This window comes from Bos taurus, chromosome 3 (genome assembly GCF_002263795.3).
Source record: "Bos taurus isolate L1 Dominette 01449 registration number 42190680 breed Hereford chromosome 3, ARS-UCD2.0, whole genome shotgun sequence".
Lineage (NCBI taxonomy): Eukaryota > Metazoa > Chordata > Mammalia > Artiodactyla > Bovidae > Bos > Bos taurus.
The window spans coordinates 110,443,289-110,456,280 of record NC_037330.1 but is presented as its reverse complement, the minus strand read 5'-3'; the positions used below and the strand labels follow the sequence as shown (position 1 = coordinate 110,456,280).

Sequence of the window (12,992 nt, the reverse complement as noted above, 5' to 3'; positions counted from 1 at the left end):
CTCATAGACCACTGGCCTCCACTGGAGCCAAGCAGATTAGAGCACAGTGCAATGAGAAGAGGACCCATTCTTTCCAGAGTATTCTTTGGGTGCAATCTGTTGTCAAAAGTTAACACTGCCAGATGACAAAGGAGAAGTGTTTATAGATGCCAAAAACAAGGCAGAGAAAATCAGATTTGAAGTTGAAAGACAGTAGGTATATAGTTGGTAACTCAGATACTTAAATTTCTTGTGCTCTTCATTCCTTTGAAAGTGAAAGTGAAAGTGAAGTCGTGTCCAACTCTTTACGACCCCATGGACTGTAGCCTGCCAGGCGCCTCCACCCATGGGATTTTCCAGGCAAGAATACTGGAGTGGGTTGCCATTTCCTTCTCCAGGGGATCTTCCCGACCCAGGGATTGAACCTGGGTCTCCCGCAATGCAGGTAGACTCTTTACCATCTGAGCCACCAGGGAATCCCTCATTCCTTTGGGTTTACCTTGATTTCCATGTGGTGTAATTTTTCTTCTTTCTGAAAAGTGAAAGTGAAAGTCGCTCAGTCGTGTCCGATTCTTTGTGACCCCATGGACTGTAGCCTGCCAGGCTCCTCCATCCGTGGGATTTTCCAGGCAAGAATACTGGAGTGGTTTGCGATTTCCTTCCCAATGAGCTTGAGGTCATATCTCATTGTAGTTTTGATTTGCATTTTTCAAGTAATTAGGGGCATTGAGTATCTTTTCTCCTGTTTATTGGCCATCTGTATATTTTCTTGGGAGAAATACCTGTTCAAGTCCTTTGCCCCTGTTTTTTTTAATCAAATTTAATTTTTGGTGACACCACACAGCATGTGGGATCATAGTTCCCCAACCAGGAAATGAACCCACACCCCTTGCAGTTGAAGCATGGAGTCTTAACCACTGGACTGCTAGGGAAGTCCTGCTTTTGAATTGGGGTGGTTTTCTTGTAGGTTTTAGGAGTTTTCTATATATTCTCAGTATCCTTTATCAAAAAGGAGATTTGTAAATACAGTTGACCTTTGAACAGCATGGGGGTTGGGGCACCAGCCCTCCATGCAGTGGAGCACCCCACATGGAATTTATAGTTGGCCCTCTGTGTCTGTGATTTTTCCATATCTGTGTAGTACTGTAGTATGTACTGTTAAAAAAAATGCAGACCAACCTAGATGGCATATTCAAAAGCAGAGACATTACTTTGCCAACAAAGGTCCAGCTAGTCAAGGCTATGGTTTTTCCTGTGGTCATGTATGGATGTGAGAGTTGGACTGTGAAGAAGGCTGAGCGCCGAAGAATTGATGCTTTTGAACTGTGGTGTCGGAGAAGACTCTTGAGAGTCCCTTGGACTGCAAGGAGATTCAACCAGTCCATTCTGAAGGAGATCAGCCCTGGGATTTCTTTGGAAGGAATGATGCTAAAGCTGAAACTCCGGTACTTTGGCCACCTCATGAGAAGAGTTGACTCACTGGAAAAGACTCTGATGCTGGGAGGGATTGGGGGCAAGAGGAGAAGGGGATGACAGAGGGTGAGATGGCTGGATGGCATCACTGACTCGATGGACATGAGTCTGAGTGAACTCTGGGAGTTGGTGATAGACAGGGAGGCCTGGCGTGGTGCGATTGATGGGGTCAGAAAGAGTCAGACACGACTGAGCAACTGATCTGATCTGATAAGTGGACCCATGCAGATCATATCTTTATACATCATGTGCCTAAAAACATAAAGTAAGAATTTTAAGTTTCATTAATGTCTTGAATTATGTAGAAAAATGACTTGAGTTATAAACCAAAATTACAGTAATTCTAAGTTTTTTAATTGCCCATATATTTACCTTTATTAAGATCTTTATTTTTTCATATGGCTGTGAATTACTATATTATTTTGTAAAATTATTTTTAAATTTTCTTTATTTTTAATTGGAGGATAATTGCTTTACAATATTGTGTTGGTTTCTGCCATATATCAACATGAATCAGCCATAGGTTATGTATATCCCCTCCCTCTTGAACCTCCCTCCCACCCCATTCCCACCCCTCTAAGTTATCATACAGAGCATCAGATTTGAGCTCCCTGCTTCATACAGTAAATTTCCGCTATCTAGTTTTATATATGGTACTGTATATGTGTCAGTGCAACTCTCTTAATTTGCCCCACCTTCTCCTTTCCTGCTGTTTCCACAAGTCTGTTCTCTATGTCTGCATCTCCATTGCTGCCCTGCAGGTAGGTTCATCAGCACTATCTTTCTAGACTCCATATGTTTTCATTAATATATAATATTTGTTTTCTCTTTCTGACTTCCTTCACTCTGTATAGGTTCATCCATCTTGTTAGAACTGAGTCAAATATGTTCCTTTTTATGGCTGAGTAATATTCCATTGTGTACATGTACCAGAACTTCTTTATCCATTTATCTGATGATGGACATCTAGGTTGCTTCCACGTCCTAGGAATTGTAAATAATGCTGCAATGATCATTGAGGTGCATGAATTTTTTTCAGTTAACGGTTTCCTCAAAGTATATGCCCAGTATGTGAATTACTTTCTATTGCCCTTTCATTTCATTGTCCTTCAGTAGTATGAACTTGCTCAGGCTTTATTTGGTAATGTCTTAATTTCTCCTTGAAGGAGAGTTTTACCGAATAGAAGATTCTTGGTTATCTGCTTTTTCTTTTAACATTTTGAATATATCAGCCTGCTGGCATACAGTCTTTCTAATGAGTTCAGTTCAGTTCTTTCACTGAGTCATGTCCGACTCTTTGTGCCCCTGTGGACTGCAGCGCGCCAGGTCTCCCTGTCCATCACCAACTCCCGGAGTTTACTCAAACTCATGTCCATTGAGTCAGTGATGCCACCCAACCCTGCTTACATACTTACTGCAGACACCTTGTGTGTGATGAGCCAGTTGTGTCTTGCTGCTTTCAAGATTTTCTCTTTATCTTTGGCTGTTCAAAGTGTCTTTATGTGGATCTCTTTGAGTTTATCTTTACATGGTGTTTGTAGAGCTTCTTGGACATTTATGTTCGTGTTTTTCATCAAATTTGGGGACGTTTTCAATTATTAATTTTTCAGATATTCTGTCTGCCCCATTTTGCTCTTTCTGCTTCTGGGACTCCCACAATACATATGTTGGTACACTGCTTTGTGTCCTATAGGTTCCTTACCGTGTTTATTTTTCTTCTATCAGTTTTCTTTCTTTTCCTCAGACTTGATAATTTCCATTGTTCTGTCTTCAAGCTTGATGATTCTTTTGTTTGCCTAAATCTGCCTTCGAATCCATTTAGTGAATTCCTTTTAGATATTGAACTTTTTGTCTCTAGAATTTCTTTTTTGGTTTCTTTATGTATTTTCTCTTTATTGATATTCCTGTTTTGTCTGTATAACATTTTATTGATTTTCTTCATATCTCATATCAGTTTTTCTTGCTAAGTGTTGACCACTCGTCATTCTGGTTTGTGAACCATTGACTCAGGTCATTTAAAAAATTCTGAAGTCAGACAGTTGATAGAATTGATAATCACAGTTAATAACTATATTATTATATATTATATAATAACTATATGTTATAGGTTCTTCAAAAATGAAAATGAAAATAAATGAATGTAAATAAAACAGCAAAATACAAACTTAAATGAGATAACATCTTTTTCCTACCAAATGGAGGATGATGAATAAAACTTTATGCCAAGTAGTGGAAGAGTTCTGTAATACTGTATTTGGAAAGAATATCTGATCACAGAACTCTTTTTTTCACTTAGGGCCTCTTGCAGGTTTTGTATAACAAATATTGAGAGATGCAGAGTTACGGTATTCAGTTAATAAAAAAGATACAGAAAGGAGATACAACACAATATGCTAGGACCTGTAGGTATCCCAAGATGAAAAAGATTTATCTAGAAAGTGATACTGACACATATATGTTAACTGTGCCACAAGTAACTGTAAGTGAAATATAAATGTAGTGCTACAGAGAAGTCAAGACTTCTAAATGGTTTATCAGAAAGTGCAAGTGAAGTCGCTTAGTCGTTTCCGACTCTTTGCGACCCCATGGACACTAGGCTCCTCCGTCCATGGGATTTTCTAGGCAAGAGTACTGGAGTGGGTTGCCTTTTCCTTCTCCAGGGAACTTCCCGACCCAAGGATCAAACCCAGGTCTCCCACATTGTAGACAGACACTTTAGTGTCTGAGCCACCAGGGAAGTATCAAAGAGCTTTATTTTAAATAATTATTGGAGAGAATTCCCTGGCAGTCTAGTGGTTAGGACTCTGGGCTTCCACTACTGGTGACTTGGATTCAGTCCCTGGTTGGGGAAGTAAGATCCTGAAAGCTGAGTAGCACCTCTTCCCCCGCCGCCCTCCACCCCACAAGAAAAGTAAGCATTGGAATTTCATCAGGTAGAACTCATTCCCAGTTGGAAGACAATAGTATGGGAATGGTATGATGAGAACTTTAGTGAGGAATAATAAATAACCTTACGCCATAACCAGAGTAATTGTTTTCAGAACTTAGATCTCCTTTCTACTATCTCCTTCAGTGTTTTTACTTAGGATAAAGTCCAGCGTCTAAACATGACTAATACTTAGGGTGACAAACTGAGACAGTTTTGGGAGTGAAAGGGAGCATGTTAATGATTACATGGGGATAGTAGGCATAAGCTGCGATGCTTTGGGCTAACTGGAATATGTGATCACCCTTTCCATAAAGAATGTCCATTGTTTGGCCCATGATTTGTCATCAGCTTTGTCTTACAGTGCTGACTTGCTTTAGTCCCAGAATTCTTACCCACCTAGCCTTTCTGTTGTTTGAATTTTCAGTTTTTTTCCTGCTAAGAACCTTTACGTTTGCTGTTCTTCTCTTGAATCTTTTCTTCTATCTTTTCACTTAATTCTTAGTTATCCTTCAGAAATTAAATTATGGAACAGTTTCTGTTTCTTTCTTGACCTCCTCTATAGGTTAGCTAATCATGGAAAGTTAAGATTTATCTAAAACTGAAGATGTGTTAGAAATAGAAACGATAGTTCTTACGATCAGTTGAAGCGGGTGGTGGTTTTAGTAGGTAAGTCATGTCCAACTCTTGCAACCCCATGGACTGTAGCCTGCCAGGCTCCTCTGATCATGGAATTTCCCAGGCAAGAATACTGGAGTGGGTTACCATTTCCTTCTCCAGGTGATCTTCCTGTCTCAGGAATCAAACCTACATCTCCTGTATTGCAGGCAGATTCTTTATGAATGAGCCACCAAGGAAGCCCAATTGAATGGCAGAAAATATTTTGAGAGTTCTTTGAATTCTGGGGTGTTGGGGCTCCTACTGAAATGAAAAAAAGGAATCAGTGGTGAAAAGAGTAAATTTTAGAGAAGAAGACAGTGAAAGACATTTGACAGTTTTCAGTCTCTACTTAATCATTGAAAAATCCAGGTTCAATTTTCTGAAAATAGAGCTTTTGGTTTAGTTTTCACTGAATAAGTTTATCATATAAACTCTTAAATTGTTGCAGATATTAAAACCAGTTTGAGAAAGGTGTTTATGGTGTTAGGCATTTTAGCAGTTATGTCCAGAGAATTTGCAAAATTGTATGGTGGATTTCCCTCATAGCTCAGTTGGTAAAGAATCTGCATGCAGTGCACGAGTCTGCCTGCAATTCAGGAGATCTGGGTTCGATCCCTGGGTTCGGAAGATCCCCTGAAGAAGGCAGTGGCAATGCACTCCTATGGCATTCTTGCTTGGAGAATCCCATGAACAGAGGAGTCTGGTCGGCTACAGTCCATGGGGTTGCAAAGAGGAGGACATGACTGAGCAACTAACACACACATGGTGGATAAAAGAGAAAATTAACATTTTAAAATAAAAATTATTGGTCCAGGATTCAATAAATTTCTGTGGGTTTTTTTTGCCCACACCACACTGTGTGCAGATTTAGTTCCCCAACCAGGGATGGAATCTGGTTCCCTTGCAGTGGAAATGTAGTGTCCTAACCCTGGACTGCCAGGGAATTCCCTCTGTGATTTTTTAAATGTTTTAATTTTTTCCCGCAGGTGGTCATGGGTGGTATTTATCAATTCACAGTATATTGGGATTTTTAGCTCCCTCTAGGGTTAGGGAACTTTAGTGTTCTATTTGGTAAGTAAAAATATACTTTATTCCCAGTGCTTAATTTTTGGAATAAAGAGGGATAAGTCATTTCCCCAGTGCTTTCCTTTAATTTTAAGCAGTGGATACATTTTTACAAACAAATGTTGTAGTGAATCCTAAATTTTAAGATAAGGGAGGATATCTTTTATTAATGTCATCTTATTGCTCCCTGGTGGCTCAGACAGTAAAGAATCTGCCTGTGATATAGGAGATGGGTTCAATCCCTGGGTCAGGATGATACCCTAGAGAAGGAAATGGCTACCCATTCTAGTATTCTTGCCGGTAGAATTCTATGGTCAGAGGAGCCTGGTGGGAGTTGGACACGATTCAGTGACTAACACTTCACTGCATATTTATGATTTGCTAATCATATGCTAAATGCTTTTCATTTAATCATGCTAACAATTCTGGGAAGTGTAGGTATCACTATATCTTTATTTTATGGGTAAAGAAATTTGAAAGTAAAAATCCCTTAAAGTTGTAGCATTTATTTTATAAGTTTAAATATGCAACAGTTACATGTTTTGAAAGGGGTAGAACCCATAAGACTATTTTGGTAACTAAAAATGAACTGGTATTTTTTGTCTTAAGTTAATATCCATATTCATTTGTTTATTTTTTTAATATTAGGTTTTGTGGTATTGAGAAAATCCTTGCCTATACAGAATAATTATTACAGATTCTTAAAATCAGCGTGGCTTTTAAGTCCAGTTAAATCTTTTATGAAACTTGAGGATTGAGTAATACATTATTCAAAGCTAAATTACAGTTTATATCTAATTCTTATTTGTAAATATAGAGGTTAGACAAGAAGCACCCAGACACATTTAGCAAAACTACTGTATTATAGTCTTACTTGTACATTTGTTGTCACCCCAATGTTAGATTTTAGGCCAAGCAGGTGTTCTGCAGTTCTGATGTAGTCCATATTTGAGAGTAGTGTTAGTGTTAAGTGAGCAGTCACCAACAGATTTGAATTAAAAGATCAAAAAGGCAAACAACCCAATCAAAAAACGAGCAGAAGATCTAAATTAGACATTTCTCCAAAGAATACATGCAGATAGGCAACAGACACATGAAAAGATGCTCAACATCACTATTATGGGTTTTTAAAAAATTTATTTAGTTTTACTTGGAGGATAATTGCTTTACAATGTTGTGTTGGTTTCTGCCATGTATCAGCATGAGTCAGCCATAGGTATACGAATGTTCCTTCCTTTTTGAACCTCCCTCCTACTTCCCACCCCATCCTACCCAGCTAGGTTGTCACAGAGCACCAAGTTGAGCTCCCTGCATCATACAGATCTGTTTTACATATGATAATATATATGTTTCAATGCTGTTCTCTCAATTCATCCTGCCTTCTTCCCCTGCTGTGTCCACAAGTCTTTTCTCTATGTCTGCTTCTCTATTATTGCCCTGCAGATAGGTTCCTTAGTACCATTTTTCTGTTGTTGTTTAGTAGGTAAGTTTTGTCTGACTCTTCTGTGACCCCATGGACTAGCCCACCAGGCTCCTTTGTCCATTGGATTTTCTAGGCAAGAATACTAGAGTGGGTTGCCATTTCCTTCTCTAAGGGACCATTTTTGTAGATTCCATATATATGTGTTAATAAACGATACTTGTTTTTCTCTTTTTGACTTAATTCACTCTGTATGACAAACTCTAAGTTCATCTACCTCACTAGAGCTGACACAAATTTGTTCCTTTTTATGGCTGAGTAATATTCTATTGTATATAACATCACTGCATATTAGAGAAATTAAATCAAAATTATAGTGAAGTGACCTCACACCAGTCAGACCTCACACCAGTCAGAATGGCCTCATGAAAAAGTCTACAAACGGTTCTTTCCCATCTTGCAAGATGGCGGGTGAAAAGGCTGAGAAGCCAGATACTAAGGAGAAAAAACCTGAAGCCAAGAAGGCTGATGCTGCCAACAAGGCTAAAAAGGTGGAAAAGGTGAAGAAAGTTAAGAAGGGGAAGCCCCACTGCAGCCGAAATCCTGTCCTGGTCAGAGGAATTGGCAGATATTCCCGATCAGCCATGTACTCCAGAAAGGCCTTGTACAAGAGAAAGTATTCAGCAGCTAAATCCAAGGTCGAAAAGAAAAAGAAGGTTCGTGTTCTTGCTACTGTCACAAAACCAGTTGGTGGAGACAAGAATGGTGGTACCCGAGTGGTCAAACTTCGCAAAATGCGTAGGTATTACCCTACTGAAGATGTGCCTCGAAAACTGTTGAGTCATGGCAAAAAACCCTTCAGTAAGCATGTGAGGAAGCTGCGTGCCAGCATCACTCCTGGGACCATTGTGATCATCCTCACTGGGCGCCACAGAGGCAAGAGGGTCGTTTTCCTGAAGCAGCTGGTCACTGGCTTGCTACTTGTGACTGGGCCTCTATCCCTCAATCGAGTTCCTCTGCGTAGAACACACCAGAAATTTGTCATTGCCACCTTCACCAAAATCGATATCAGTGGTGTGAAAATCCCAGAACATCTCACTGACACTTCAAGAAGAAGAAGCTGCGTAAACCCAGACACGAGGAGGGCGAGATCTTCGACACACAGAGAGAGAAATACGAGATCACAGAGCAGCGCAAGGTTGATCAGAAAGCTGTGGACTCACAAATTCTGCGAAGAATCAAAGCTGTCCCTCAGCTCCAGGGCTACCTCCGCTCCGTGTTTGCTCTCACAAATGGAATTTATCCTCACAAAGTAGTGTTCTGAACTTCTTGCAAAGAACCTAATTAAATAACTTGGCATTTCAAAAAAAGAAAAAGTCTACAAACAATAAATGCCAGAGAGGGGATGGAGAAAAGTGAATCCTTCTACACTGTTGGTGGGAGTGTTCTCCATTTCACTATAGTAAATCAACTATACTCCAAGGTAAAATAAAATTCTGTAAATAAGAAAAACAAAAACAAAATCAAAGTGAGTCAAAAGTAGATTCTCCCTTAATTGAAGCTCTACCATAGTAAGAAGTTCAAATACACAGAGAGGCTAACATTAAAAGGAGATAACCACATAACACTGGAAATTGTACTTGAGGGGCTTCAATGTATTGAAAATATTATTTAATGGATTTGAATATATATTTTGAAAATTTCTGTTTAAAAAATACTGGCATATGCTGACATACCGTTTCCCTAGTTACTCTTGTTTCATTTGTGCCTTTCAGTTTTTAATATGCAAGACTTCATGGAAATAGTTTTCTTAATGTGTTTTTAGAACAGCTTAATAGAGATGTAGTTCATATGTCATGCAATTCACCCATTTAAAGCATATAATTCAATAGTTGTATTTTCACAGTTGTGCAACCACATCAGTTTTAGATCATTTTCATCACCAGAAAAAGAAAAAGGCAGTGTTGTCCAAAAAATGCATTTTCTTCAGACACTCAAACCCCTTTTCAGTGTAGCCCAGTGCTTTCATTCTTTGGCTTGCAGAGTCATGTCTCCCGTTTCCCTTTTATTCACATAGCTCATTGAGTGGAATGGTAGGTAAAGTGGCCTTTACTGTTTCTTTCCTTTTTCACTGTTTATATAGTTGAATTCAATTATGTTAAATGTGTTTAATGAATCATCTGCATGATAATTTTTTATTTTTCTTTTTGTTTTCTTTTTGAAATTTTGAAATTTAACCAGGATGTGCCTTCCCGCCCCCCACTTTCTCTTTGGTATTTGGTATACCCATTCAATCTCAAATATCCATTTATTTAGTTCAGGGAAATTTTCTTCTATTATTTCACCTGTTTATTGTTCTCTTCCTTGGATTTGCCTTTGAGATTTCTTTTATACCTAATTGCTTCATCTTTCATGTTTTCATATAAAATATCTTTCAACTCTAACTTTTTGTTTTGTTTTTTTTTGGAAGTTTTTAGAACTCTTGTCAAAAGCTTGCCCAGCAAAATTTTTATTTTCTTGTCTGCTAATATTTTCATATGTCTCCTTTTCATGGCCATCTGGGTTTAGTTTTTGTATCTGTAGCCTCTCACGTATCTCAGCACTTAAAAGTAGAAACTTCTTTTCTGTAAATTGTTTCCTCCTGGAGTGGTTATTCTTTAATTCTTCTTGAACCTTCTCTTTCACAGAGTTAATTTCTTTCAGAAATCTGGGATCCTTGATTGTCTTTTTGTTCAATGAATCTTAGATATTATTGATTACTATAGCTAGCTGTTGTGTTTTATTTGTAGTTATGTAGGTAGCTAGGTAGTTCTTTTTCCCTGAAGTTTCCCCTTTGAATGGGGAGACTCACCTGTAGTTTAGTGGGTTTATCATGAAGCAGACTTGCTTCTCTTCTTGCCTCATGGATGAATAGTAGGTAGGGAGGCAGGAGGTTGGAATGCTCACACTTGCCAAAATGAGGAGGGCTTTAAAGACTAGAAGTGAAAAATGCTAGTTGTGTCTTTATCAGCTTCTGAGTGGAGTTCCCTCTGCTTTAGATTTCCCCTTCTCTGTGTCTGTTTTAAAGGTCTGAAATTACTTTATACTTGGCTCTGTTTCTGTATTGGGCCCTAACATACTCAAAAAGGAATCGTTTCTGTAATTTGACTAACTTTGATTTAAAGAGCAGCAGATTTCTGGCTTTCGCCTGAGAGTAAAACCTATTGATGCGATTGTTCTGTTCAGTTTTGATTAGAAGTTTAACATAGTTCTAATAATAAGTGTTGAAAGTTCTCAGTAAGTGTTGGCTGTGTTTTATTATTATTACAAATGTATATCATCTTTTGTGTTATGTGATAGAAAAGTGATTTGTAGCTTTTCCAAATCACTTTGTTGTATACCTGAAACATTGTAGATCAACTATACTTCAGTTTTTATAAAACCTTAAAAAATAGCTTTTTTAATAGGGAGAGTATGTATATATCTCTTAACTTTTGGTTTGGAAGTTTTGGCCTGAGAACCCTTTTATCCACACTAAATTTTTGTTTTACTCTATTTGGTAGTGTTTTTGTTTCTATTGTTATGAATTTGCATACTTTGGGTGAAGATTACGGCTCTTAAGGGAGGAAGAAGGGATACTAAAAAGTATGAATGAAGAATGATAATAATGTTACTTTTCTTTTTTTGCTTTTTCAGTTTGAGCAGAAAACTGGTGCAGTTTTTGATGAAATTGTAGAGAACTGTAAGTACCATTCTTAAAAAAAAACCCAAAACAGTGGTGTCTTAGATAATAAATACAAGTCTAGAGAAGGCATTTATCTATCACAGTGATTAGTTAGGGCTAATTAGTGTGATGGTCCAACTTGATTTGGTTTAGATCTTTCCACACCATCTTAGTGTTTTAATAAAGTTAATCTGACTTGTAAGAATCTTACTCTTTTCTTTAAACATTCTTGTAGTTATTACTATTGAAATATAGCCATGGTTTGTATATGTGTGGATCATGTTGAACTTATCACTCAAACTTTGTTTACAGGGTCTCTTAATTCTCTCTTCATATTTTTTCCATTGTTACATGATTTTCTTAAAAGAAACTTTGTTTCTTAGATTATAAAAGTAATACATTCAATTTTATAATACAAAAATGAATAAAGCAGAAAATAAAAACCTTTATCTTTACCATTCTCCAAAGAGAATCTGGTTTGAAAGTGTAATATATATCTTTCCAGACTTTTTTCTATGAATGTAAATACATATCTTTATGTGATGGGCGGGAAGAGTGTACTGTTCTTGCATTTTTCATACAACTGCCTGGACATCTTCTGTTAGTGTTTATGGACCCATTTTATCCTTTTTAGTGTGTACTCAGTATTTTATTGTCTCACTGTACTGTAAGTTAACCAGATTCCTCTTTTACATGTGTGATATTATTTTCAACTTTTTACTGTTACAAACAGTGTTAAGTATGCATTTCTGTACACGTTTTTGTCTACTTATTGAAGTGTTTGTGTAGAATAAATTCCAAGAATAGAATTTTTTCTTCCAGTTTTATTGAGATATAATTGGCATGTTTTGACTTATGTACATCATTAAATGATTGCCACAGTAAGTTTAGTGAATCTAAGAATAGAATTGATGAATCATCAAAGGATGTTCATGCACTTGCTTATGATGGATAAATTTCATCATCTAAAATTCCTAAGGCAAGGGAAATGTGCTTTTCTTTTGTTTTGTTTTCTGTTTACCTTCACTAAAGGGATCTAGTAGTACCTTCCTTCTCTTTGGAATTAGTTTGTTAATATTTTTTGAGTGGTAACAGTTCTTTAGATTGCATATTGAAAAGTAACTAGCGTTCCTGATCTTCAGTGGATTTAATTATTAAATGTCCTTTTTATTGCATGCAAGTTTCAAAAATAGACTTTTGCTTGCTTTTCTCAAGAAAAAACATTTAGAAGTGTACTGGGGTATTTCACAGATATCAGGGAGGAGATAAAGAACACATTTCCTCCAGGGAACTCAATGAAACGTGATCATGGGCCTGCTCTCTCTAGTACTGCCAAAAAGCAGTTATGCTCCAGTGACTTTTAGTCTTTTTGTTTATCCATTTTAGATTTTAAGTTCCTAGTAAAAAGATTATAATTGGTCCAGCTGGTGTATCTTTGAACCAGTTGTCTGTGGTCGGGAGAACAGGGTCAAAAAGTAAAACATGCTGTTAGAAGGTATTCCTCAGCCATTGCTTCACGTTCAGCAAGTAATTTTTGATTTCCTGCTTCTGGATATGCCTTTGCTCAAGTCTGTATGCCAGAAATAGTAATTAATAGTAATAGTAATTAATCAAATAGCTTTCTAATGATGCTTTTGATTGGATACTTTTTTTGTGAAAGATGTTGCAGTACCAACAGTTTTAAAGCAGAAATCTTAAGGCAGTAAAGTACTAAGCATGCTGCTCCATGTGGCTCTTGACACACAACGTTTGGAATTTGTATTTCT

General features: G+C 37.4%; 1 protein-coding gene and 1 pseudogene across 9 annotated transcripts in view; both read left to right on the top strand.

The window, feature by feature from the left end:
* Positions 1-12,992, top strand: part of ZMYM4 (zinc finger MYM-type containing 4) — a 164,687-nt gene that overhangs the window by 35,173 nt on the left and 116,522 nt on the right. For all 8 annotated transcript variants that reach the window (XM_002686481.7, XM_024990230.2, XM_024990229.2 and 5 more), the window contains one exon: positions 11,199-11,244. In XM_002686481.7, the coding sequence (XP_002686527.1) occupies positions 11,199-11,244 (46 nt within the window). The remainder of the gene's footprint in view (positions 1-11,198; positions 11,245-12,992) is intronic.
* On the top strand, positions 7,971-8,875 carry LOC618220 (large ribosomal subunit protein eL6-like; annotated as a pseudogene). The gene has a single exon (XR_083644.7). The product of XR_083644.7 is annotated as a large ribosomal subunit protein eL6-like (transcript).